We start from the raw sequence: 27,547 nt of genomic DNA on the forward strand, positions 1-27,547 counted from the left end.
CATAATCAATAGCTAAAATTACTCCATATTTCAGATTGCTAAGCTGCCAAGGTTGTAATCTTTAAATTAATTGATTTTAGCATCCATTTATTAGACCAGGAAAATTCTTATAAAAACCTGTCCCTGATCAGTGCAAGCTATAAGTGCCCCAGGGTCCTGATTCCAAGCGAGTGCAAATTCAAGTACCTCTGTTTACATCTGCTGATCCAGTAAAGTGCACAAAGTTTCCATTGAAACCCGTGGAAGTCACATGTGCAGAGCCATTGAGGACTATGGCCTTAACAGACAGCATACTCAAACAACAAGAAGTTGTGATTATAGACATGAAAAGTAAAAAATATTCCCTGAGAAGGCTGTAAAGAGACAGGAGGAATGTGAGGCCCACAGTGCTGCTTTCTGCTTCCCTTCATACTTTTGCACTTACTGGAAACTTCGAGTCTCTAATTGAGCTTTTCCTCCCCTCCACTCCTTGCAGGGTGAGAGGGTTAATTGCTTTGGACTGGAACATTACAGTTTTCATACTCCTGCTTCTTAATGGCACGCTGAGTATGCAAGGATGCCCTGAGCAAGGATGGAATAAATAGCTCCAGACCCCATGGCCATGGGTATCTATAAAGCACCGTATCTATGACTTTAAAAATCAGCACTGGCCAAGTGAGACCTTAATGCTAATTGCCATAGCATTTCACTGTTTATCTTAGTTGAACTAGCATTACCAGTCCTGGTTGTTAACAACCTCAAGTGGCACTTTATTCATCTATCAACAGTCTTATCCTGCGAACAAGCAAGCGAAAAACTATAAACACCCACTCCAAAGTCACTTTATAGGTTTAAGCTAAAGCCCACAGAAAAAGACCATTCACAGAACTTCAGTGAGGACAAAATACAACCTCCAAACCAATGTTTTAATCTACAAAGTTTTATTTGTCTTTTTAAACTTGTAAACCATAAAAAGAGCTTATCAAATATCTGAAATTAGTACAAGAAAAAATGATGACTCATATATCAAACTGCATTTGAAGGTCCAAATTCCAAGACATGCACGGGGCTCTTCTGGCTTCCATTTGTGAAGCTGAAGACAAATTTGGCCCAGTTTGTTCGGTGTTTTATTAGAAAATTCACAAAGCCTCTATGTGCTATACTTTGTGAATCGAACACAATGGGAAGGATTAAGTGCAAGAATAAGCACTCAGCACCAGAAGGATCTGAATCCCATACCTTCAACCACAAAGTACTGGCTCACCAAAAGAGTACATCTCTTAGCTGGTAGCAATTACAGGCTGCTTTGTCTATATGGACCAGGCACTCAAAGGAAAACACAAACCCCACTTCATAGGCATGTCATGAAAAACAGAAAGCACAGTGCACCGTAATTACCAGTATGCCTGATATTATTAGTGTTTGCCCATTGCTAAATTTATGAAGACTCTTAACATTATGCCTTCAACATTCTTGTGAACTTTCTGGAACCTCCTACTCTCAGGCCCCGAAATACTAGGCTGATGAGACAGCCGATAGGTCCAGTCTGCCATTTCTTGTGATATAAAGATTATACTTTGTGTCAGTAGATTTCACAGGCATAGTTAGTGCTTAGTGTTTAGAAAATCAGGACAGACACCGAAGCTTTGGGCAACATTTGACCAACTTACGCGTGTTTGGAATCAAACAGAAAAAGAACTGATTCTAAATATTGAAAACAACTGTAGAAACACCTCCGCTTCTGGAAAAATTTCCCTCAACTTGGACAGGGACTCAGGAAACCAGGGCATCATTTCTTATTCTGCCACAGCCCTTGTGCCAATTATCTACAGCTTTCCTCCCTTGCGCCTCCCACTGCACACTGGAGGTTGACCTCTTCTAGAAATTCTTTCAAGCTTTCCTAGTGAAAAGCATTTGTGAACTACTATTGCTGGTTTATGAGCATTAAATGTACCATAAGAGATTCAAAAAAGTAATACAAATATAGCTTCTCCATACAGTATTTTCCTGCCTCTTGTCCATCTCCCCCCACCCCTCTGTTGGACAGTTCTGTGCTATCCCTACACTTCTCAAATCTTTCCATCCTTCCCTTGCCAGTCTTTCTTCACAGCTCTAACCCTCACAGTAATCCATCTGAATAGGCCTTAAAGTCCTGCTATTTTAAAATTAAGAAATTAGAAGACCTCATCCATATAATTTCTATCATTTTAGCTCAGTAGGATTGAATTATCTAGAATTATATAGAAATATAAAAGTAAATTAAAGCAGCATTGAAAACATCATTATTTAATAACTATAATCCAAACTTCAAATAAGATGCAGTTCAATGTCTACTGAATAATTTCAATATAAAATTATTTGCTTTTCTACATCTGTTCCTTTTAGCCCATTTTGAGCATGTTTTAAATGTACACAAGCCAAAAAAAAAATCCCAAAACAGTCCCTTCCAAGTCAGATCAACTGAACATCTGTCAAATATGCAAAGAAAATAAGTTAATATGTGATAAATTGAGGCTGGTTTTGCTGCTAAATGCATTAGAAAATAAGAGAAATCTTCTTCCAGAAGCTATTTAGAAAACACATTTAAGTTCAATTTTTATTTTATGGATTTTCAAACATGTTTCTGCTTGGTACATTTAAAAAAAAGTCTGACAACTAACAGGATGTTGAATATGACTTGCTTCCCAGCAAAACCATGAATAAGTCATGTTTGAAAACATATTTTCAGATCTTGATGAACTGCATCAAGGTAATTAAAGGTGAGGCTTGATTAGCTGACACATTTCCAAACATGAACATTCTTGCCTGTACTCCAGGCAAAAATTATGATGAATGTTTTTCAAATTTTCTAGCATGATGAATTTTTCTCAAGTATAATCTAGGCCCCAAGGGGCCTAACTTTCCTGTTAATTGGAATACAAATGAAATCTGTCATTCAATAATTGACATACACAATGACAGATGGAGAACAGTAAGCATTCATCATATCAGTATATTTATGTGGCAACTTGTAGAGTGTTGAGCATACACAGTACTTATCCCTTTATAAAAGACCACCTCTGTCAGAATCCATCTTGTGCCATTCACTAACTCCTACCAGAGGACACACACACACACATATATATATATACACATACATATATATATATATACACACACACACATACACCTTTAAGGTACTTCTCCAGCTGTACTTTGCTGTTCTGTGCTCATGATGACTAGAGTAGGAAGGCAGCTATAGAGGTCATATATGTGGCTTTTTAATTTGGTATGGCCTTAAGGGGCTGGTCTGCCAATACGGCAGGAGAACTTGTACTTCATGATCCAAGGGCAGAACTGGGTCTTAATTTCTAACAGCGACTAAATGACGTGTGGATGTTTCAAAGACATTTGGAAGTGCCTTGAGGTCCTCCAGTGACATGAGTATAAAGCACAGTATTTGCTGCTAATCTTAATTAATTTACCAGCTTGATCTCTTACAGTAAACTTCCATTTAATATTAGCAACTACAAAGCCATCAGCAGTAAGATGCATAAAAAATAAATACTGAAATCACTGTCTGAACATTACGTAGACTTCAAACCCACATTCCTGGAATGAAATTATAGGCACTCTGAAGCCAGTGGGAATCTGGCAGTCTCACCAGAGATTTCACTGGGTCAGAGATTTTACTTCACTATCCTTAGCTTAGTTTACTTTGTATTGGGTGGTCATGAAGTTGTGAGAAGATCTTAGCAATCCTTTTCAAAAATCTGGCTTCCCAAAAATTGCAGCTGGTAGAGGTAAGCAAAATTTTTCATTTGAAATTTTTTCAGCAAATAGTGCAAATTTTGGAATCATCTTCCACTTTGCTGAATTGCTTTGTGTAAAAACAGAAAAAATAAGTTAAAAGGCTGGAGTTTTCATTTGAAATGACTTCATGCCGCTCCATTTTACTTTTAAATAGTAATAATACACTCAACTGATTTTTTTTTCCCTTGGGAATGAAATGTTTTGTTTAACCAGAAACTAATCTATTTTAAATTTTGATTTAGCCACAGTTTTGAGCAACTTAAAATTATATATATATACACAGATATATATATTAAAGTTTTCAGAATTAACAAGCTGAAAAATCAGTTACACAACACAGGTATAACAGTAGGGGACAAGAAATTTACCTTTGAAACTTGATAGTTTATATATAAAACCAAAGCATACCCAGTCCATACCTTATGGCCTGATCCTGTTCCCAAAAATGTTAATGCAAGCTCTTTCATCAGTGGGATCTGCAAGCACTGACAGCAATTGCAATAAGCCCCTGAAATCCACAACAAGAAGAAGGAAATATACTTTCTGAACTAGTAAAACTTTAATTAACAGGGGGTTCTCTTGGCACAGTTTTGCTGTTAAATAAATAAAGTATTTAGTCAAAACCATCTATATTTACTATACAAAATACTGAAAAGCAAACATTTTTAAAAGATACGGAAATTTAAGGTTCTGTGAAAAGAAACTGTGCTACATGTTATTCATACTTAATGCACGTAACACAACTGCAACACAGTATTTAGATACTGTATGTTCATACATGGCTGGTGTAAAGTTTTAGTATGGGGATGCCACGTTATTAAAATGTATTTGTATTTCACAGAATCTGCGCAAGGTAAAATTTGTCTTTCGAATCTCCAAATATAATAAACCAAACCAAATCAATGCAAGGTTTTAACCAATGGTCAGTTGTGTTACATTTCAGAGTCCACTTGTCACAGCTAGTACTGCACACTTTTCAATCAGATGGGATTTTGTAACTGGTGCTGTTATCTTTTCCAGCAAAATATCTTTGGGTGAAAGAGCATTTATGCCCCTTTGCTGCCCTTTCTTAGAAAAACCCACAGTTCTGAAAGCACTCTAGTTTTCCAGAACGTCTTCTGGTTTACAGAAAAAATCTGCATTAAAAAAATTGACCAAGAAACAATTCCCACCTCCCAGACTTTCTGGCAGATGCTCTACTGAAAAGAGAACAGCTTGAATTACTTATTGAAAACAAATAGCATGGCATCCCTTCTTAGATGGAATGTACACTGGTGTGTTTGCATGCGGTATAACATAAGTCACTTGAATACATCAGACTTTGTTAACACTATAATATAAATAAGCTTATTCCTTCTACTAGACATATAAATGCCTTTTTTTTTTTCAGTCCATAATTATATATACATTGAAAAAGAATGATACACAAGCAGCAAAAAAGGCTTAGACTAGAACAACTCAGTGGTAACTATCCAAATTTGTGGCCTTTTCATATTTTTAATACAGAAAATTCTGCATATAAATATTTTCGGACTTTAGGAATTTTAAAAATAAACAGAACAGTATAGTTGTCACACAGATCAAACACATTTTAAAAACATTTTTTTTAGATTTAACAGAACACACTGTTGACAGCTAAAAAAAAAATAAAATAAACCAGATTTTTTAAAGAGGACAGTAAGTCTAAACAACTGCTGATCCAAGGATACAAGAGATGGACCTAATTACCATGAAGCAGTGATTCTATTCCAATTCCACAAGAAGGCAAGGCTTTCCACTTTTCTTTAAAAGTTGATGCCTCCATGTTCTTAGAAAGGACATCCCTCTAAAACTGGTCAGCAGTAAAGTAATACCCCATTTTGGATTGATCAAAACTCTAGTCAGAAAAAAAATACCCTACTCACAAAGGGCTTATAACAATGTGGGATAGTTACATTTTATAATATATACTATAGACAAAATACCACAACATTTAAAATAATTGAAACCAAAAGCAAATATGTTTATAGAACAATAATGTGAGGAGTTCTCTACTTTAATGTTCCAAAAGCAACGTAGGTGTTTTTCAGTCACTTTCTACCTGCAAAATGGTGATCTGTACAAAACCCAGCTGAATGTATTATAAATCTGGGCCCCACAGAAAGTAAAACTTTGATGTACTGACCCTTTTTTTCACTTTTTCAATTTGCTTTTGACCTTCAAATTTCTCAGTAGCCAGTAAGGTCTTGTGAGTATGGTCTCATTCTCCTTCATGGAATGGAAGCCCTTTAATAAGGAAAAAGTAGAAGAGGCCAGAATGATTGTGAATGATATTTTTTTACATGTTGAATTGTCTCTAAAATGGGAAAAGCACAACTTGGTAGGTGCTGGGGAAATTTAAATTGGAGGCATCTAAGAAAATGCCACGGCATATGTTTCTAAAAAGTCACTGTTGTGGAAAAAAAAATATTATAATGTTAATATTCAAACCACAGATTTCTAAAACACAACAAAATGTACCTGAGAGTGTGCATATTTATATATATATATTTATATTTATATTTTATATATATTTGCCAACATTTAAAGTGAGAAAGTATATTTTCCTCAATTCTTTCTCAAAACAAAGAACTGTGGATTTAAACAAAACAAAAACCCCAAACAACCCCTCTCCTTCTCAACCCCCCATGAATGATACTTACGGCCCAAGCACTAAAGTCTAGTGATGCTTTTGAAAACCCCATTTCACATCCTCCTCTTTTCAAATGGTTACCCCAAACAGAAGGGAGAGTAAGCAAGAGAAAAACCAAAAATAAAAGAAGTATATTTAAATATTACCCAGTATATAACAGACTGTACTGTGTCAGTGAAGAATCTCCAAGAAAATAAACGTGTAAGTCGTACACATGTAGCTCCGTTGACAAGTATAGCTAATATTTTCTTGTAATTATAAGATAATCTGAAAGGATGTGAACACAAACAGGCTACATGAATGCAGTATATTAAAATTCCCCCCCTGTAGCACATTACAATCAATAAAAAGAAAATAAAATCTGAATAATACTAGAGGTAGCAGCTGTTTGTATTTTCCATTATTCTGAGTATCTCTGGAGTCCAACCCTTCGAACATTGCTCCCCTGATAAAAGGCTTGTGTGCGATCAGCCGACATACAGCAGAGTGGTAAGCTAGATGTCTGCAATAGTGTTTGAAGTATCTTTCCTACTACAATGGAAGTAGTACTTGTAAAGAAGTGCGTTGACGACCTGTATTAAATCACAGCTCAAAAAGCTATGGCTGTTTGCTGTTTTACAAGCCACTTTTAAAAAAAAAATAAAATAAAATCCACAAGGTGTTTAAGCTATGCAGTTCCACAACATATAAATAGGGTAAGTTTCAAGAGTTCCATATAACCTCTAAAATATATGCTAGCTGAATATTAATGGAGTAACAATAATATTAATCATAATAATGCCTTAGTTCTGATATCACAAGAACGCATTTCCTTCATATGGGATGATTCTTGGAGGATGTTGGAGGGATCTCTTCTATGTCTGGTAGAAGTGATGGTAGTGGTGGTGGTGCTCGTGGTGGTGGTGGTGTTCATGTCTTTGTATCATTTGTCCAACTTGGCCTTCATATAAAATGACTGTGGGCAGGTCTCTCACATGTTCCTTTTCCACAACTGTCCCTGGAGACTGGAAGGTTTTGCACATTTGGTGATTCTCCTTTGCCCTCTGCTTATGCTTCTTGTGAACCTGTTGAGATTGCAAGGGGAGGTACGGAAGATTCTGGCCCACCCGTGCACTTGGGGAAGCCATTGGCATGGGCACCCCTTGAAAAGGTTTATTTCTGACTGCCCTTCCAGGATGCACAGGGGCAACGTTTTTGCCCTGGGCCTTGGGAGACCTCACAAAGTGCTTGTTTGAGTCCTGGTTCCGGAGCCTCTGTTGGATTTCTGCAATCTTGGCGTATGAACTTTCAGCCAGATTGATGTGGCTTGTATCCACCACTTGAGATTTCCTATGGTGAGCATGGAAGGTTTCAGGTTCATGAGAACGGGATCTAGTCTGATTTACAACTCTGCTTGGTGGGTCATGTTTTTGAGCTGCTGGAGGAGATCCTAGGAAATAACAAGCTGAGTTAGTCATCTAGTATTTCAAAGTTTTAATTAGTAGAATGTAGTTGGCAGGGATAGCATTATCGGCAGAGTGAATTCTTCCTAAGGAAGGGAATGCAATTATAGCTGTCTAGTTTAATTACATTTAATAATTCTGACTAGTAAATAATACACACACAAATATACGTACAGATCTATATAAGAGTGACTATATGTGTGTGTGTGTATAAAAGTCTTTACATTACCTTCTCTTGGTCATCATCTATCTGAAATTCACCAAAATAACCATGAGTGGAATAGTAAAATCTTGGCAGAGGTCAGGGAAAGGGAGGAAATCCAAATCCCTTTAATTTGGGAACAGAAGCCAAAATTCCAGGTATGAACCCACATTCTCCTATTTTTGGGTCAGTAGTGAGTACAAAATATGTGCTGGTATCATCTTGGGAATGAGCTCCAACATCCAAAAATCAGTCCTCGCCTCACCCATAGACTAAACCTAATAATTTAGATGTAAAGATTGTTTCCTAGGCTCACCTCCAAGTTTAGCTACACAAACAAGTACTTCAAAGCAGGCTTGCAGCACATGAGCCACTCCGTTGTGATACCACCTTCACCAGTAATTACCTTGCAGTATTCACAGTCCTATTCCTTGTAGCAAGTCACTACAGACAAATCACACAGGTTCACAATTCACTGCCCCTGATGTGGAACATGCAACTGAAGACAAAAAGGTTGCAACATAAATTAGCAAATTACCTGGCCCAAACTTTGATGTGTAGTTTTCTATTCCTGCAAGATCCAAATAGTGGTTTCTCCTTTCAATGTTCTCATCAACACAATGACGATAGCACCCACTTTGCTCTGGATTGTTTTCACTCTGGTGATATCTGTCAGCAGGAAGCAAAATTACAGTTCAGCAGAGCTTCTTTAAAGTTGTTATCACCATCTGCAAACCAACAACTAATGGCCTCTTTGAAGTGACAGGAGTTGCTCACAAAGAAACAACAAATGCTTGAAATTCTGGATGACCAGATTTGCTAAGTCAATAGTCCTGAACTGACTGTTCTTTCCCCTCATACAGATCGACCCTGAAGTTGCAAAGCAAAGGAGACTTTCAAATTGCATCATGCATGTAAAAACAAATAAAAATGCTCCTAGGGTTTATTACATTCTGTCTTAGGGCCAAACCATTCAACTGATTCTCCAATTTGGACATGCCAAAGAAAACCTGCAGTTTGATTCATAACTGTTCCCACTGCGTCAGGAAGCACTGGGGTACGCCTCGTGTCAGATAAACATTCATGTGTATCTGCTTCAGAAAGACAGGCAACAGCACAGGTGTAACTAGAGAGAGCCTGAGAAGAGAAGGTGTTGGTACAACACCCAGAGATAACCACTGCTTTCCAAAATACAATTAATAAGGTCAGATCAGCCGCTGGCTTCAGAATCTCGACTCCTTTTCCTGCTCAGCTTTGCAATTTTATTTATAGCAGAACTATTTCCTGAGAATAAATATCTGAAATACCATTCATTTATGAGGCGGAAAAAAATCAGGCAGAGGTTTACAGTATTGTAGCCCATAATGCCGAACAATTTAATTCAGCAATTTAAATGGATGTCTGCAGATATGAATAATATTTTTCAATATAACAAACAGGATAAGCAGAAAATTCTTAAGTCACTGCCTGTCATTCAGATAGTTCAGTTTCCAAGACCACAAGATAGGCTTTTTGCTCTTTCTCTGTGTGATTGCACTGATGTCAAGCTAAGACCAGAATTTGGCCTTGGTATCCTACACCAGTTGCTAAATATGGGCTCTGTACTGTATGGTGCCCAGCAGTCCGCTTTTAGTCTATTAACACATTTCCAGGTTTCCAGAGGCTGCTGATTCCACTGAGCTTTGGGCACAAACTGCTTTCCTGGTCTAGCGTAGTACTGTTCAGGGACATTACAGAACTGAGGCCCCCGTGTCTCTGTCAGACACAGGTCTACGGTTTCTTTGATAAAAGTCGCAAGACTTGACCTACCTGGAAGATCATTTTTGCTCTACTTTGATAGAGGTAGAGTCTCCTGAGTGGAGGAGAGTCTGCCTGGAAAGCAGGTAAGCTTTAAAGACTCTGAGTCAGCTTTGAACTCCAGAAGTGACATGGGGTACTGTCAAAAAAGAGGGAATGTCCAGATAGTCTTTATTTTTTGGATACATAGCCAAGTCGGTACCTTTCCTGCCTCAGACACACCTTTGCAGGTTGTTACACTTTAGCAGAAAACATAAAAGATCTCTGGGGCTAGAACCTGGCTAACTGAAGTTGCCAGGCATGAATTGCTATGGAAACCACTGGGACTTCCACACATGTGCTGAAAACAATACACAGTTAACCCAGAAAAAAACATCATTGGGCTTGATCCAACACCATTAAGCAACACTGTATACAGCACTGTCTGTTGAAAACGATGTTAACAGGGAACCCGTTTTTTTGTTACTGTAATAAATTCCATCTCTCATCAAGACAGTGAGGAAAAACCATGCCAGTACTGCCACAGCCCCGCATTCTCATAGCTTTCTTACATGCAGGATGACTTCAACAATATTCATGCAAATATAAACAGTGAAGCAATTATATACTGATGAGAGATGTGCTCCACTGTCAAAGAGAACTTCGAGTACTTCTGAGAACTGAAATGTCTGGCATCCAGCTCCACAATGCTCTCCTGCATACACATGGGAAGATACAGGCATGCATCACCAAGCACAGCATGTAAAAATATGCAGCATTGTTACTGTTTTTTGGTTTGGTTCGGTTTAGGTTTTGATAAAAAAAAGGCATCTGCTTAAGTGTTTGCGGAGCATATGAAAGCCCTTTCTAAAATTCCTATGCTGGAGTGCCACCCTGATGGTAATAAGCACACAGAATATAGTAGGTAAGGGGAATAGAGCAGTGACAGAGTGCAGAGTAGGACATTTCCTGAAAGCTATGCTTACTGGTAATACACAGTTTAAGCCCGTCATGAAGAAATGACTTAAGCAGGAAAGAGAGAGTGAGAATGTGTATCTGTGGGTAAAAGGAAGATGTTTTAGAGGCTGGTGTGCATCATATTTTCCCTGTTGCACTAAACAAAACACAATCTAGAATGGCATGAAGATACTCAATCTACAAAGTTGCCTGCCAGTGCTCTTCCACCATCCATCTTGTACCACACATGCCAGACAAGCTAGCTGTAAATCTAGCTACTTGATCTTGATACTTGTATTAGCCTTACAGGTGAAAACTCCTGCCTGTAGCTTCCAGCAGATGAAAAATCTAACCCATCTCCCACCTTCAGGATAAAAACATTTCTATCCATTTTATCTTGAATATTAATCACATCTTGCCTAGAATTCCCAAGTGACTGAATCTGTGAAATGTGTGCACTGCTCACAAGTCCTCATTCCTGCATTCAAAAGGGAAGCCTCTGCATTAATATCATGAGATTCTGATGTGAGCCTTGGGGAGCTTTCCTGAAGGTTAGCAATTTGGCCGGAGTGCACAAACACCCCTGCAACATACACAGTGTGAACAGTTCCACATTTAATGAGATGCAACAAAAACTGTCAGATGCTGACAGTTGTCTGATGCTGATCTACTCAGCTCAAGATACAGATTTGTTCTGCCTAGGAAGCCTGTAACCAAAGGGATAAGAAGGACAAATGCAGCAGAGCCAAGATTCTACCCCAATATTGGATGCCGCTATGACTGTGGATTTAAGTGGAAATGGCTGCTCTTCATAAAACCACTACATTTGCAAAACCAGGACTTTAAGGTGGATGGGAGGGGGAACTTCAATCTGAAAGGGGATTTTTGCAATAGATTATCAAACAAAACCAGTCCATTAAATTCACACATCTGCTAATGGTCAGAGGGAATCTGAACATCACATCTAAGCCAGCAAGCAAAACCACAGAGTATTCTTTAGTTCACAGAAGATTTTGTACAGAGTTGCTAACAGAAGATTAGAAGTTATTTTAGTTTTCTTTTAATTTGAAATTTGCTGTACTGGGATTTACTCACTGGGATAAGTCACTAGCAATTTTCCTCTATCCAAAAAAGGGAGGCACTGTGTTGTTGTCATTTTTAATAAGACTGAATGCTCCTTCTCCTGATAAATTTATTATGCATTTGGACAAATATCCCTAAATCCAAGGAAAGCCAAAAGTGGATTGTTTTTTTAAATTTGCAGCTGAAGAAACAAACGCAACTAATCATTCAATGTCATTTCAGCAAACACTTCCCTCTGCCTTAGCATGAAACATAAAATCCGAAAACAGATCAAACCTATACATCAAGATGACCTGTTTGGAGCAACTGATCTACACTAAAATGCATCAAAATTATCTGCTTTTGATTTTTCTATCCATTAAAATACCAAATTCAGAAAAGGAGTAGCACACCTACATGTGACTGAGAGACTAACACTTTTCTTAGCTGTAAAAAAGTTTAATACTTGAAAAATACATTTCAAATTATTATCACAAACCCTGAAGTTCAGTGCAGGTAATATCTATCAGGTAGGCAGAACTCATGATAACAGAATAGATATACATGATTACCCATTTTCAGAGGAAAAAGGCCTGTTCTGGACTGGCATCCAAAATAATATTGTACATTCTGTTAGGGAAGAACTAAAAGCATTTTTTTATCTAATCTGTAGATGGCTGCAAGTGTACCCACAGCTCTCCATAAAAGGAACCACTGTGCTTGTGCTTTATTGGAAATGGGTGCACTCTGAGTCACACAGGCTGGATTCTATTGAAAGACAACAGACAGGTATTTTTTCAAGTGGTGAAATGCATTCTGAAACTTACGGGAAAAAAAAGATAAAATAAATTATCCCAATTTTCCTGCAAGATTACATTAAATAAACTGGTTCTAAACAAGCAGGCTAATTCCTACATGGGCACTACCTAATAACTAGTTCTATAAGGGAGAAGTCAACCTAAAGCTGATGTGGCAGTGGGGAAGCATGGTTTCTGGCAGGTGGGAGTCAGCAGAGATGGCCACTCTGCTAAGTCACTGTGAGGTAAGAAAGAGATTAATTTACTTCTCCTACCAAATATACAAGCACACTTTGCAAGTGGAGTGGAGACACCCCACAGTCGCTATAAGCCAGAACCACCTCAGCAGAACAGAGAGAGCATGGAGCAGGCAGCATGTTGGAAGCTCTTGCTTGTCGCTTACTCTGTGGGATATAGCCTATGTAGACCATTTGCTGTAAAGCTGATTGTCTGCTGCTCTGCTGCAGGCTCCTTTCTTTCCTCCTGCTGGGTACTGTACACCCAGTGCTAGCCCAAAGCTGCTTCCTTTAGGAGGAAAGGTGGTAAGGAGAAGCAGGTCTGGTTATGACCTGGTGAACAAGATTGACTTAATACAGCTTGGAGCTAATCGAGTTGACCAGTGAAAAAGATGGGCTGGAAGGAGGACAGAGAAAGGCAAGAGCTGCCCTCTATGAAGATGTAAAGGTTTTAGGACACTTGTAGCCAAAAGGCTGTGCTATAAACTCCACTAGTAGGCACAATATTTGCAGATAGCATCTAAAAAGATACAGCATGTCCTCCAAAGAGCCAACAGAAGAAAATTTGAGTAATGGGTGCTACATATTTGCCTTTTTTTGGTTTTAGTATACAAAGCGTCCACCCATGGAATCTGCTGATGGTTCCACAGTGAAATCAGTGGTTGAGGTTTTCTCAGAGGAACTCAGTGCCTGTCAGGAGACAGGGTTCTTTCCCCTTACCTGAGAGAAGCCCGCTGCTTCTTCTCAGAGCTTCTCACTTCTTCATTAGGTTTGCTTTCAGCTCTATGCCTGGCACTCTGCAAATCTGCCAAGAGAAAATACATTATTCTCACCTTACTGTCCTTGCTAATCAGCATAACTAATGTGCTACATTGCAAATACATTTTTTCCTTGTTGGTAGATCAAGATGTAATGTATCTTTTCGTGTAGTCTTCTCAAAAGTGCTTTTGTCTGCATGACAGAGTCTAGGCAGATGTAACCTTGACTGCAGGACGTTAGTCAGGGCTAGCCTGCAAGCCATGTGGCAGGTTAAATGGAGCCACATTCACACTGATATACTTGTCCCTCAGGAGGGCTCGGCAGTTTGGAGCTCGATGCTGTACGAATGCATTACATAGCTCCCCAGCAGTGCCATTTGCTTATGTCAGCACTTGACTGAGTGGATGTATATATTAAAACTGAAGTAACAAGGCTGTCCTTTCGGATAAGGTGCCCACATTTTCTACTGAAGTATTACTTTAAATACTTTTAAGTATTTTAATTTAGTACTACTTTACCTACTGAAGTAATTATGCTGATACAACTATTATTAGAGTGAATATAAGGTGAATAAGTCATCAGAGTATAAGCCATTTTACAATGGCAGACTCTGCCAGTACAGAAAAATGTGCCATTTTTATGCATAGATACATAGAGGTTGTTTATGCTTAATTGTTTATTCTTATCCAGCAGCAGTGACAGCTATGCACTTGAAAAAAAAATTTTATACCACTTCACCTGTTTCCACACAAACTGAGTGTTGTAATATCAGCAGAGTTAAAGTGGTACAAGTCAAAAAGGCCTTAAATCTGCCTTGCAGTACACAAAGACACAACATACACATATGGGTTATTGTTGCTTCCAAAAAGAAACAACCAATCAGGAGAGGGAACCCTAACTTGCTTAAGAGACACTGAAAGGAGGGTAGGCAATTTTGCAACCAAGATCATAAAGCAGGTTCATGGGGCTTAAAATACCCACATAATTATTTGCCTTTAAGTATATATTTATTTGAATTAGCAAAATACGAAGATGGGTTTTTACGGGATTCTTGAAGGTTTTCGTACTTTTTCCAGTGGCTGATTGCACATCCTTACCAGTATGATTTAACAAGATACTCTTTTTCTTCTGGCTGCCATCTGGTGCCACAGTAAGTTTCACTCGCAGAGTTTTGCTGGAACTAGGAGAATGGTTTACTGATGCATCAACTACCTCATAGATGGTATGAAGCAAGCTGGTAATATCCTATAGTTGGATGGAAACACAAAAAGACACACTATTGTGAAAATGGTATGAAACCTACAGCTTTGATAATTATAACTATTTTGGACTTGGGACTATTAAATGCTGAAATATCCTCAGAAGTCACTGAATTTAAAAGAGCTGAACTTGCACAGAACCTTACAGGCTTCATCAAATGGCCTAAGATTTATGAAATCGGGCAAGCCAGATCAAAATAATAACAAGAGCGCAAGGTATTCAGGTTTTCCAGACTGTGAATCAGCAAAATTGTGTTCTGTCTTTTCTTTGATTTCAACAGAACCCAGGAATAACCATTCATACTGTGCTGAAAATTGAGTTCACATGACCAAAATAAATACAGCAATTGAAGAAAATCTTGGACATTACAGTCTTACTAATTCTTGGGGCTTTTTTCTTGGGATAGTTAAATAGCTGATTATATAGAGGAAAACCAGTAAGAGAAGTGGCAGAACTGTAAACCCTGTCAGGTTTGGAAATAAATGATATCTGAATTCACTCTACCATATGCATTTTGGGGTCTAGATTATTTTGGAAAATTCAAACCAGTTCTAAACTTACATTTTTGAACAGCAGAGATTATCCAGTCAGGCCTATTACAGAACATTCTTCACACATCTCTTTGAAGGCAATGGGACATGAACAAATGCTTACAAGTGTGGCTGTATCAGAAAGAACACTAGCCAATTTTAATAACCCAATTGTTTCAAACAGGAAAAACACTGTTTAGCAGCTGGCGATGCTCAAAGGTCTCTCAGGTTGATCTAATCCAGCCAGGCTCAAATAGGGTGCTACCTTAAGCTTCTATCATGGTTTAACCCCAGCCAGCAACTAATCACCACACAGCCACCCACTCACTGCCCTGGTGGGATGGGGAGGAGAATCAAAACCAAGTAAAACTGTGTTAAGACAAGAACAGTTTAATAATTGAAATAAAAATAAAACATAACAATAATAATAATAGTAATGAAAAGGAAGATAACAAAACCCAAGAAAAGACAAGTGATACACACTGCAACTGCTCACCACCCACTGACCAATGCTCAGCCAGTCCCCAAGCAGCAATCTGCCCCTCCTGGCCAGCTCCCGCCAGTTTATATACTGGGCATGACGTCATATGGTATGGAATATTCCTTTGGCCAGTTTGGGTCAGCTGTCCTGGCTGTGTCCCCTCCCAGCTTCTTGTGCCCGTCCGGCCTTCTTGCTGGCAGGGCATGAGAAGCTGAAAAATCCTTGACTTAGTATAAACACTACTTAGCAACAACTAAAAATATCTGTGTGTTATCAACGTTATTCTCATACTAAATCCAAAACACAACACTATACCAGCTACTAGGAAGAAAATTAACTCTGTCCCAGCCAAAACCAGGACAAGTGCCAGGACCAAAAGGAAATCTCTTGGCTCACTGCTTTTCCTCAAAGGGATTCCACCCAAATTGATCTTGGGCACCAACCTAAGGCCAAGGCATACTGATCATTCTAGGCTATAAAGATCCCACTCAATCTATATCTGAGAATTTCTCCATGTTGCTCTTCCTATTCCCTGATCTATCCTAGTACCTAAACCCTTTCCAGATGCCTGTGAGCAGAAAGGAAATATCTGAATCATCTTTTGTTAAGTATAACTGGTTTTGAGGATTAAGTCAGGTCTATAAAAATTCAAAACTTCTACAATTTTTCCCTTGCCAGGGGTCACACCCATAACAACAGCAGCATGAAGTTTCGTATGCCCTAATGGGTCCCAGCACTTTACTAGTCAATTTGCCACACGGTTCTCTTTATCTAACCAGCTTTAAAGGTGACATAGAAATAATAATTGCTACTCACACAGAATTTTGGGAAATACTGATCTTATGGCCAGGAGAAATGATTTTACAGTAGATGATTTTCCAACTCAATAGGCAGAATATATAACTAAATCCTAGAGGGTCCAGACTTTGTCTTAACATGTACCCTCTCTTAACTTTTCCTGACTCAGTGGAAGTTCTCCAGACTTGTGAGTTCAAGACAACATGTTCATAAAAAGAGAGCAGAATTTGCAATCTCTCCTTTGTTTCCCCACTGATATATTTTTTCTATCATTACCACAAGCGTCTCTATACTGTTACTACCATGTCAGTAGCTGCTTTCCATTCTCTTGACAAGAACCATGGTCTAAAGCTTGAATGAGGGAAAGACTGCTCAGTGACAATCTGGTGGACACCTCACAGCTCTTTAACACATCTCACTTCTCACACATCCACCCTAATTTGAAACCTAGGCAGACCTTTAAATAGACACAGCCATATCTGAACAGCCAGCTTGAAGGGCTGGATTTTTATTTCACCTATGAGAAAAACCCAATCAAGCAAGAACACAGACAAACAAAACATATCTGTTGTTTTATACGCCCTCCATAAATTATGTCCTAGGAGCATTATGCTATAATCCTACACCTCGATAAACCAAATCTTCCCCTTCAGCAGAATATTTAAGCACCATTTATTCTTAACAGGGCTTTATACACTCAGCACTTTGGTGAATGGAGCCTTTCCCATACATTCCTTAACAAGTGTTGGTTAGCCAGCATGGCATCTTTCCACACAAGGCTACTATCAAGAGGTTATTATCAACTCTTTCATTCACAATAATCTGTCCTCCTTCCTTTTTTCAGCTACACTAGATGTTTGTACAAGCTGATCATCTAGTCTATTTTAACTTCAACAGGCAAAGACAAAAACTCTTTACTCCCACTGTCCTTTTACATGAATTTTTTTGCCAGTGATGAGGTCTAACTTGCTAACTGGCATACAATCTGCCCCTTGTGTTCTGTGAGGGTCTTTCTCAACAAGCCGCTTGACTCAGCAGTTGAAAAAGTACTCCCAAACGCTGTCAAGGAAGGCCAGACACAGCATTTGTGTGACACATACTTGGCAAGTCAGAAATATGTGCGCACACATATCGTGTCAGGACAACTTACATCTCTCAGCCAAACAGGCCCGAATTAACCCAAATTAATGTCCAGGCTTTAAGAGGCTGCACAGAGGTATCAGGACACTTTGTGGCCTCATACTCTGCTGCCTTTGCATTTCATTACATGTTTAATACCCTGCCTCCTCCATGACAATCTGAACTGCTCTGCATTCTGGCACTGAATGAACATGGTCATCAGACTGGATATATACCAAGATCGAGGTTACGGATATCCATAAGTAACCACTTAATGCTTATGCTGATCTTTTAAATACTGACAACAACATTTTTATTATAGGATCCATTTACTTGTGGTCCTAATTTGAGGTGGGAATTCTAGCAAACTGACAGTTCTGACTTGGTCAAACAAATCTGCTTGGGTCATTCCCTACTCTGTCATCTACCAAGGTCCTGGCTGAGTACGTACCAGCTACAAGGCAGCTTGAACCTCCTGTTGCTTTCCAGTTATTGCTTCACAATTATAACATGCAAATTCCTGAGGCACTGATCTGGTAGGAATGGTCTTCATCACCGAGTTCTGAGCTGTGACTGTGACTAAGTCCTTTTTCGGCAGCTAATATGGTAATGGCTTCTTGTGAAATTAGTAGTACTAGACCATTAACAGATATGTAACAAAATTTGGATTTCATAGTTATGTCTGTATCTGCCCCCAAAAGAATTTTCATATTCCAGGAGACTGAGGCAATGTATGCTTCCCTTAAAAGCTGTCCCACTGAACATAGTTATCTGTATTTAAAATTCCTTAAAGAACTGCCTAAAACCATTGAGACAGCTCTACCTTCTACATACCAGCTTGTGTGTTTCACTGTCCTCAAGAAATTTAGCATCAAAGATCAAGACTAAAAGCTTAAACAAAAGAACAAAAGTTAAATTTTCCTCCCTTCTGGTACACCAACCAGCACGTCTCATGGACCACCTACCAAAGAATCTAACTTTTCTGCACAATGGATTATGATTTTTACTAGTCACATGATTTTGCAACTGCTTTGCTTAAGACTGCTTGGCACTTCCCGCACAGAAGTTTCATTCCACATTTCTCAAATTTCCTTCCTTTTTACATGAAAAATAAATAAGAACAAGATTTTTCAGTGTCTCCCGTTTTTCAAAAAATATCATTTGCTCCTTTTTTTTAACTGTAATGTACTTTTAAACCATTTCTAGTTAAAAATCATTGTGGCTTTTTAAACTAGTATATTAAATGGGTAAAGAGAAATAAGAATTTAAAAAAAAATATATATTTCTCTCCATTATAGCAAACGGATTATATTTAGAGAGGAAGTAGGCTACATGAATCTAACTTCTGAGGGGCTTCTACTGTGCAGAATTTCTGCTGGGATAGCTAGTTTAATCAAGTAAGAAAACTGAAACTATGACATTTTTCCTCAGAGGAAAACAAATGTTTGCTGGGTAGTATCCAAGCAGCCAGCACATGCCATACCCAGATTTATTTGTGTCTTGCTTATTGAACACCACAGTTGTTTTTTCCAGTGCTGAAGGATTTAACAGTGTTAATCTGTGTGTTTTTCTCATCCTATTTTATCAAGCAGCTAATACAACATAGTATATTAAAAAGAGCAACTTTAATAGATTGTCAGAATACTTGCACTAGAAATATTAAAAAGCAAACAGTTAAAGCCAGACACGTATGGTGCACTCACACATGTATCTGCAGAACACTTTACAGATCTCCAGTAGGAGTTTAGCAGGAATTTAGAACATTCAGAGAAACTAATGGGCCCGCAAAAACTAACAAGAGCAAATTATACTGAAGTATTTTCATTCCTTACAGAACTCATGTGACTGAGAAAGTCCCAATTACAGGTATTAATTTTTTACTTCTAAGGAACATTAGTGGTACAGGGGTGACCCTATTTTTCCTGTATTGGTGTAGCTTATCATCACAGAACTATCAAACTAGAGACTCTGTAGAGGAAACTAAGAGGCTTTTCCAGCAGCATTAATTTAACAGAGTGAGATATTTGCACAAAAAAAACCCAAAACAAAACCCAAAACAACAACAACAAAACAAAACCAAAAAACAAGAAACCAAAAAAAAACCCCCATGAGTTTAATAACACTGAAAGAAAACATTCAGTTTGATTCTTTGTAACTTGTCTGGGAGACATGTCCCCTCAAAACCAAAAGAGAAATTCCTATTTTCTCTTAATATTTCTCTCTGACACATATCCAACAAATCTAATGGCTGAAATGATGGCCCCTCTGATACAGACAGGCACTATTCCTCTATCCGTTGGTTCCGCTGCTCTTTCTATATCATGAGTTAATACAACGTTGACAAACAGTGAAAACAAGAAAATTTCAAGATAAGGGTCAGGCTGATAAATGGTATCCTCTTTTTGAGCCAGTATCTTTCCTTAAGTCAAAGATTAGGTGCTGAGTTCTGAATGCAGAAGTAACCTCAAACATTTTCACTCATTACAGAGGATACAAACAAAAATAACTAAAAAGGGAAAGAAAAAAAAAAAAAGGAAACATAAGAGGAAAAAAATTGGGTATTTAATGTATGATACAAAGAACATTTTTAGCATTAAAAATGCATGAAGAGAAACATCAATATCAGTTCATTACCTTTCCCTCAGCAAAAGAAAAGTACAAATGTCTCATTTGTACTTTGTTTGTAGTCTGATTTTTACATACAGCAGGATGTTTTTATTGCAACATCAGCTTTGTTTGATCACATACATTTTTGAATCATTCTTATTTGGAACCTGAAAGGAGCTTCACTTGCTATCTACTCAACAACCACTCTAGAAGAAATTCCTTTTTTTACTCCTGACAAGCAGATTTCTTGTGTGCTTATTCCTGTGCAGCCACTCACCAAAGAAACTCAATTTTCCAAGAAAGAACTGATTAAAAAAAAAAAAAGAGGCTACTGTTTATGTAGTATAATTACATTCAGAGAGCTCGATATAAAACCTCATGGATCAAAACACATTAGTTCAATTATCCAAGTTTCAAGTCCGATTACAAATATCCGTGTGAAGATAATTACAGTGCAGCTGTCAGTTCTAAAAAGGCCTGTAGTATATAATGAATTGTCCTCTTATGGTTTATAGAATGAAGGGAAACATTATTAGCCAAGTTTTGTAATATACATATTAGAGCAGGAAAAGTTATCTCCCACTGCACCAAAAGGACTGAAAAATAGTCATCTTCTATGACAGAAAAAGCAGTAGTTTAATAATATACAGTAATGCTAATTTTATAATTTGCCATCCCAATAATTATGCTTTCATAATGGGTGTATCTCTTCAACAAGCATGACTAGATCTGAATTTCTAATTATAAGGACTATGGAATAAGTCATACAGGCTCTAGGAGGAAATCAAAGCAGTATTAAGTTCTGAAGATGTTGCTAAGATCCAGAAGAAATTTCACTAAGATGGAATTTGAATGCTCTTGCGGTGATCTGCCATTGTGTAAAACCCAAGGGAAATTTTATCCAGTAACTAAATCCATATCTTATTTAGAATTTTCAAACATTTTAATTAAAAAAACATTTAGTCCACTTGTAAAATTGCACCCCACCTACATGTCTCTTACAAACTTAATTTAACACTGTGCATTCCTTTGGAAACTCTCTGGACATGAAGTCCAATGTTTTAAACACAATGACTCTGAATCAAATGAAATGGATGTGGGTGGGCAAGTCACTTCCTTTTACAGTGTTTCACTTTTCCAACGTGAAAAACAAGAATGATAAGGCTGACTTCTTTTTGTAAAGCACCTCAAGGTGCTTTACAAGTCAGATGATAGAAATCTGACTTAAGAAATTTCATCTATCTGTTAAATCCAGCTATAAATCCAGGATACGTTAAAGTGAAATTTTCAAAGGAGAAAAGGTCTGCACTAAGCTTTTCTCACCAGAACACTGGACCTTTGTTTAGAAAAGCCGATAGGTTCTGAAAGCATTTTCGTCAGCTCACTAAATAGCACGGGTACCGATCAGCCCTCTTCCTCAGCCTGTCCATTCTGTCCCTGACCCAGCAATAAGCTTCACATACTTTTAACTCAAAGCATGTGTCCCATTCATTTTAATTGAAATTATTCACATGTTTAACGTTAGCCATCATTAAGCCCTTTGCTGGATCAGGAGCAGAGCTGCTTAACAAATGACAGTATCAGGCCCACTATGTTGACTGCCAGTTGCTTAGGGGCTAATAGAGCAAGAAATTCTGTGTTGTATGAAGAGACTTTTTTGTGGCCAAGATTATCTATGAGCTGCTATCGTTAGTTATTCTTGCACAGACAACTCTTAAATTGCATCTGTATTCAACAGAAGACACCCAACGACACGGATTACACAAATGGCACTGGAACAGCTTGCAAAAGTAGTGTGTAACATAACTGGGAAACTCTGCAATGGTGCATACTATTTGTTTCTATCTTTGGTCACATATAAAGAGCTGAAAATTATCATCCTATTTGGTCCCTTGGTTAAAAGAATTTTTTTTGGCACAGGTTCAAGTCTGAACGTAGCAACCTCCAGACCTCAGAGTAGTATAATTTTCAATCCCTGCACAGATTTGGTTTCAGTTAAGCTGCAGTCTGCTCTTGTAGCAGGGAGAGGTAGAATTTGGCTGCAACATATTCTCCAAGTACAGTCAAATTAAGCTCTTTGGTGTACCACATAATCACAAATAATTATTGTATACATACTTAAAAAGCATAGTCTCGTTATGTTCAGCACATGGAACTCCCACTAACATTAATGGGAATTCCATGGCTGAATGTAAAGGACACCCATATGCGTGGGTTTGGGTTTTGTGTGTTTTTCCCCTGTTCTTTCAGAGTCACGATAATCTTGTAATGAAGACTTAGCCTTGGGTCTCTAAAGATCTAGGTTCAATCTGCCACAGGTTCTTGTGAGACTTCAGGCAAGTTATTTCATTTTTCTCTGTTCCCCATACATTAACAAACACAATACTACTTCCTCACCTCACCCCGCCTTCCCCTTGCCCTCTCTCTATATCTCATCTTCCCATTTGAAAGTCTGGACTTGGCCTGTAACTTTTCATCTGGTTATTCTCTTGCACGAGGGGCACAGATTTCATTTGACTATTCAAAGCACTATGAGTAGAAACAATAAAAAAATCCTAGTAATGATGTTCATATACATGTTAAAAACCCTGAACAACCACCACATTTGGCAGTTTGTTCGTAAATGTCAAAAGAGATTTGCTTCAGTCTTCTAGGAAAAAATTCTGCCCTCATTTGGTGTCTAAGGCCACTACACTTTCAGTATTTACCTTATTCCTTTCAATTAGTTCTTAATAATTTTCACAGACACCAGTGTAGCAACCAAGAGAGACAAAACCTGCCAATTATCTGAAGGCACAGGAGGCAGTAAACACACCTCACAAAAAAACCCAATGACAGCACATGGCAGTAAATCACAGTAAAAGACATTCTTCTAGAAGAAGCATCATTCAACTTGGATAGAAATAGTTCTGTAAAAGGACTGTATTCTAATCTATACATCCTCTTATTTGGCTTCTTATTTGCACAGGAAACACGACTTGAAGACAACCTGATAATAAAAAAATACACACAGGTATGCTTTGACGGCCATTCACTATGGTTCTCCACCAAATATCGTCAATGTTATTTATACTTGGAGGGAGAAGGCAGAGATCAGCCTAATATTCATGAAAACAACAGAACAGTATAGTTAGTTCTACTGGAAAGAATGTCAGAAAGCAACCTTGCTATTTGGTTAGCTTAACTCTGAAAAGCAGAATAGAAGCCAGAACAATATACATTTGCAGGGGTTTATTTTGACAATGTGTTTAGTTGTTCTGTTGTTTCAGATATTTTTCCTCCTCAAATGCCAGTACTATTTTTTAAAGACTAATCCCAGATATTAAACAACAACCAGCTTAAAAAGTGGTACAGTACATCTGAAAACAGTAAACTACTGGTGGGATTTTTTCTAGGAGGGAAGGGTCCATGGAAACTGCTGTTTAAGTTGGCAGGACACCTCTATTTCATAAAAGAAAAAATGTTCCTGTTATAAAACACTTCTCTTGTTAGCAAATGCTGCACACAAAGGGGCAGCTGTACTTTGCTTACCTCGCGTGTGACTCTTCCGTTGTTATCAAAGTCATACAGTGTGAAGGTCCATTCTTGCCTGTTATCTTCCTCTACAGACACATCACATTGCAATTCCTAAGAAACATGCAAAGAGCAGCTGATTACCTAAAGCAAAAGGCCTGTTTGCAGAGGTGACTCTCTGTAGAAGGAGGCTGCTTGCTTTCCTCCTTCCTCCCTCCCTCCCTCCCTCATGGGAGGAAGCTTTCAGGATATGTCCTGGGGAGGCCTCTGTCCACCACAGTGAAGGAGTCTCATCACAATCACATGATAATCCTAACTCCCTTGGGCTAGACTTTGGTGAATCTGCAAGATGCTTTCTACTTCACTGTAGAAAACACAAAAAGGTACAAGAAAACTTCTCCCTGAAGCGCTTGAACTATAATAAGATTTCCCACTAAAAAGTGAGAAAGAAAATTCTGCTTAATTCAGGAAGAGAAAGGTAACAGAAATAGACTCACAGAACAAGGCGGTACACCACAGTGCCGGGAGTAGTCATTAATATAAAGTGGACATATGGCACAAATCCCCACCAGCGAGGCCTGTCCTTGACACAGAAATTTGATACCCAAAGGTTGTCAGAGTTAGTGCAGTACAGCCTCATGCCACTGAAGCTCCTGAAATGGAGCGTGCCTAGGAACTGGCAGGTAAAAACTACCTGGGAGTAGTGCCTGGCCCTTATTTTAACTGTGCTTCTGTTAGTGAGAGTGTGATCTGTGGAAAGCCTGAAAGAATCAATTTGTTAAAGGGGAAAAAAAATCCCCCGAAACCAAAACCAAGACTTCAGCGAAGAACAAAGGATGCACTTTGACTGACTCCAGTCACCTGGGTGCAAATCGTTTGCTTTCTCTCAAGACCTGTGCAATCAGAATTATCCAGAGCCACAACACGGCAAAACAGAAAAGTTACAGTGCAATTAAAATGAAAGCCACTGTATGCAAGTAAAATAAACTGCTCCAAATAGCTTCGGCATGATAGAGCTCAAAATACCTGGTTGATCTTCTGACTTGAAACCAATTCCCTACAGCAGTTACTGGTACCCCCTGTCCCCTGCTGAGTTCAAAGGCAGTCTTCTCTCAGTTGTAACAAGCCCGGCTGAAAGCTGCCAAGTGCCCCACACTCTACTGTGGAAACACAGTTTCATATTACATAAACATTCCCGGCACCTTTAAAAGCCAAATCACACCACCTCAGATTTAGACCTCTTGTCTCAACACTTGCGTTTCTGATTCTTTTATACCTTTGAAACATTTACCAATGTCTTAGCTTCTAGCTTACATAGCTGGAAAACTTTCATTTGTAGAACAAGAGCAAAAATATCAATAGTTGGTTTCTTGCCACATATTAATACTTCCCTGTCCCACATTGCCTAACATAACATCTTTATGTGAGGATGTGCTCTGCTTAGTTAAGAGCCATGGCAACCTTCCCTACATTAGTCATGGTGCCTAGTACCAAGTGCTAACCTTTATGGCATGCCAAGAACTACTTGGGAACAAACACAGACTTTGTCAGTACAGTGGAGTTCCAGCTACTCTGGCACCAACCATGTTGACAGGTGTCCTCCACTGTTCAAATATCAAGGCACTGTTAATTGCAATTTATCATGCCTTTCCTGTCTGCAAATGTCTGCTACTCGAGGCAGAATATAAAATGTGCCTAGAAAAAGAGTTATCGCTGTGCAAAAAAAAAAAAAAAAAAATGCAGGAAAAGTCCCTTCCCCCCAGAAGGCACACAAACACCTAGGAACACCTGAACTGCCTATGGGAAAGCTAACTCCTTCTAATCAGCCTTGAAACAGTAAAAAATAAATCGTACCAGACTACTAAATCTGCTCTAGAGAAGGAAACAAACACTCGAGCCATGCTGCAAGGTGGCTGCATGGTCTTTTAAATAACAATTGAGGAACGCAAAGCTCATTAATGTGACAGGCTGACAGCACTGAAAGGTAGAAGTTTGCCATGTCTGCTGGAGTGCAGAGAGATGAAAATTCGTGCTGTTTCTTGCCGGTACCAGAATATCTTCCGCCTCACCAAGACAGACAACCCTAGCTGGATGACAGCATGTTTCAATACTCATATTTATTAAATCACTCCCTACATAAACAAACCCCGCCAACTACACACAATGTCTGGCAGTTTTATGATGTTTGTAAGTCTACAAGGAAACAGACCATCAGACTCATTGCCCTCCAGGATCCTTTTCCTCCTGCCATGTGATCAGATGGATTTCCCAAGTAGCAGGTCAGGGTTGTTTCACTTTGGAGGCCCAGGCATAGAAGACTGATCATTAAAGAAGCGTCACAAACATCTTTTACACGAGGCAGACTTAACCAAGTGCAATAGTCCACGAAATTCAGTCTAAAGGTTTGATAACATGGTAGCTGGAATAATAAATTATTAACAAAAGTATCATAGATAAATGCCTCTTCTTACTGTACATTTCAGATCCTACAGAGGAATGATCATAATTTGATCCTCCCCAAACCTGGAAATAAATCTCACTAATCACCTCATAAGGAGCACCAATAGTAAGACACATACTTGTGCCAATTCAGCTTCCTCCTGTACCCATTACAATCATTGGGAGCTATATACATGCATCAGAGGACACTATTTGGTCCACAGGTTATTCTTCTACCATAATTATGTCAGCACATGAAACTTTAAAATATAGAGGACTTACTTCAAATTTCAGTTGCTTCTTGGAACCTGTGCGTGTGTCACTTTCTTTTTCTGTTTTCTTTTCATCTCCACTGCAAACTCCATCTGTCTTCTCTGGAGGCAAAGCCACTGCGAAAAATATATTTAAGAAAAAATGCTTATACAAAAATGTCAAAGCAGTCTTATATTTGCAAATCTGTCTTTATATTTAGGTTGAAATTGATTTCAGCAAACTTGTATGAGAGGATCATTATACTTGATTTGCTTTTGTGTTCACTATACATCTGGGATAATTTCAGCAGACAATCTACCAACAGCTTTTGGTACACTGCCTCTCCTACAAACATCACCAGAGTCACACAAAGTTCAAACACGGTATTATAAGAATATAAATCAGCAGAACTGCTACTGTAAATAAGTTGAATAATTTGCAAAATATTGAAAGTTTGTGACATATTGCAAAAACATCAGCAGTGAATGAAGTAATGAAGCTGAAATGAAGTTCTCATTCTGTTCCAAATTCCCTCTTCAAATACACACAAACCTTACTACCTTCCAAAAAGGTAACACTACTTGCCGAAAAGGTTAAACTGCATTTTTTTCAAGTATATATGAAGTATATTTCACCTAAGTTTCAAGTTGAAATATTATGCTTTTGCATAATTCAATAGCACTCATCAATAGGAGCATCAATATTAACATCTATTACACATTTATCACAACATCTCATAACATATATCAGCTATATAACAGAAAGATATATATACTTCTCATGTGGATTAGAAGATAAATGCCCAGGAGCTTAACAGTCGTGCCTTTGGCTCCTGCAGAGGTACTCAGCCTTGCACATGACTAAACCCTATATCT

The 27,547-nt window shown here is 38.4% G+C and overlaps 1 protein-coding gene across 1 annotated transcript in view; it reads right to left on the bottom strand.

The window, feature by feature from the left end:
* Window positions 1–903: 903 nt before the first annotated feature.
* NKD1 (NKD inhibitor of WNT signaling pathway 1) overlaps window positions 904–27,547 on the bottom strand; it is a 114,583-nt gene continuing 87,939 nt past the window's right edge. Inside the window, exons 5-10 of the mRNA XM_074881783.1 lie at window positions 26,703–26,809; window positions 24,000–24,095; window positions 14,771–14,918; window positions 13,635–13,719; window positions 8,625–8,755; window positions 904–7,871 (exon numbers count right to left, since the gene is read on the bottom strand). Coding sequence (XP_074737884.1) covers window positions 7,297–7,871; window positions 8,625–8,755; window positions 13,635–13,719; window positions 14,771–14,918; window positions 24,000–24,095; window positions 26,703–26,809 — 1,142 coding nt within the window. The 3' untranslated portion in view covers window positions 904–7,296. The remainder of the gene's footprint in view (window positions 7,872–8,624; window positions 8,756–13,634; window positions 13,720–14,770; window positions 14,919–23,999; window positions 24,096–26,702; window positions 26,810–27,547) is intronic.

The sequence above is a fragment of the Strix uralensis genome, chromosome 12 (assembly GCF_047716275.1).
Source record: "Strix uralensis isolate ZFMK-TIS-50842 chromosome 12, bStrUra1, whole genome shotgun sequence".
NCBI classification, from domain to species: Eukaryota; Metazoa; Chordata; class Aves; order Strigiformes; family Strigidae; genus Strix; species Strix uralensis.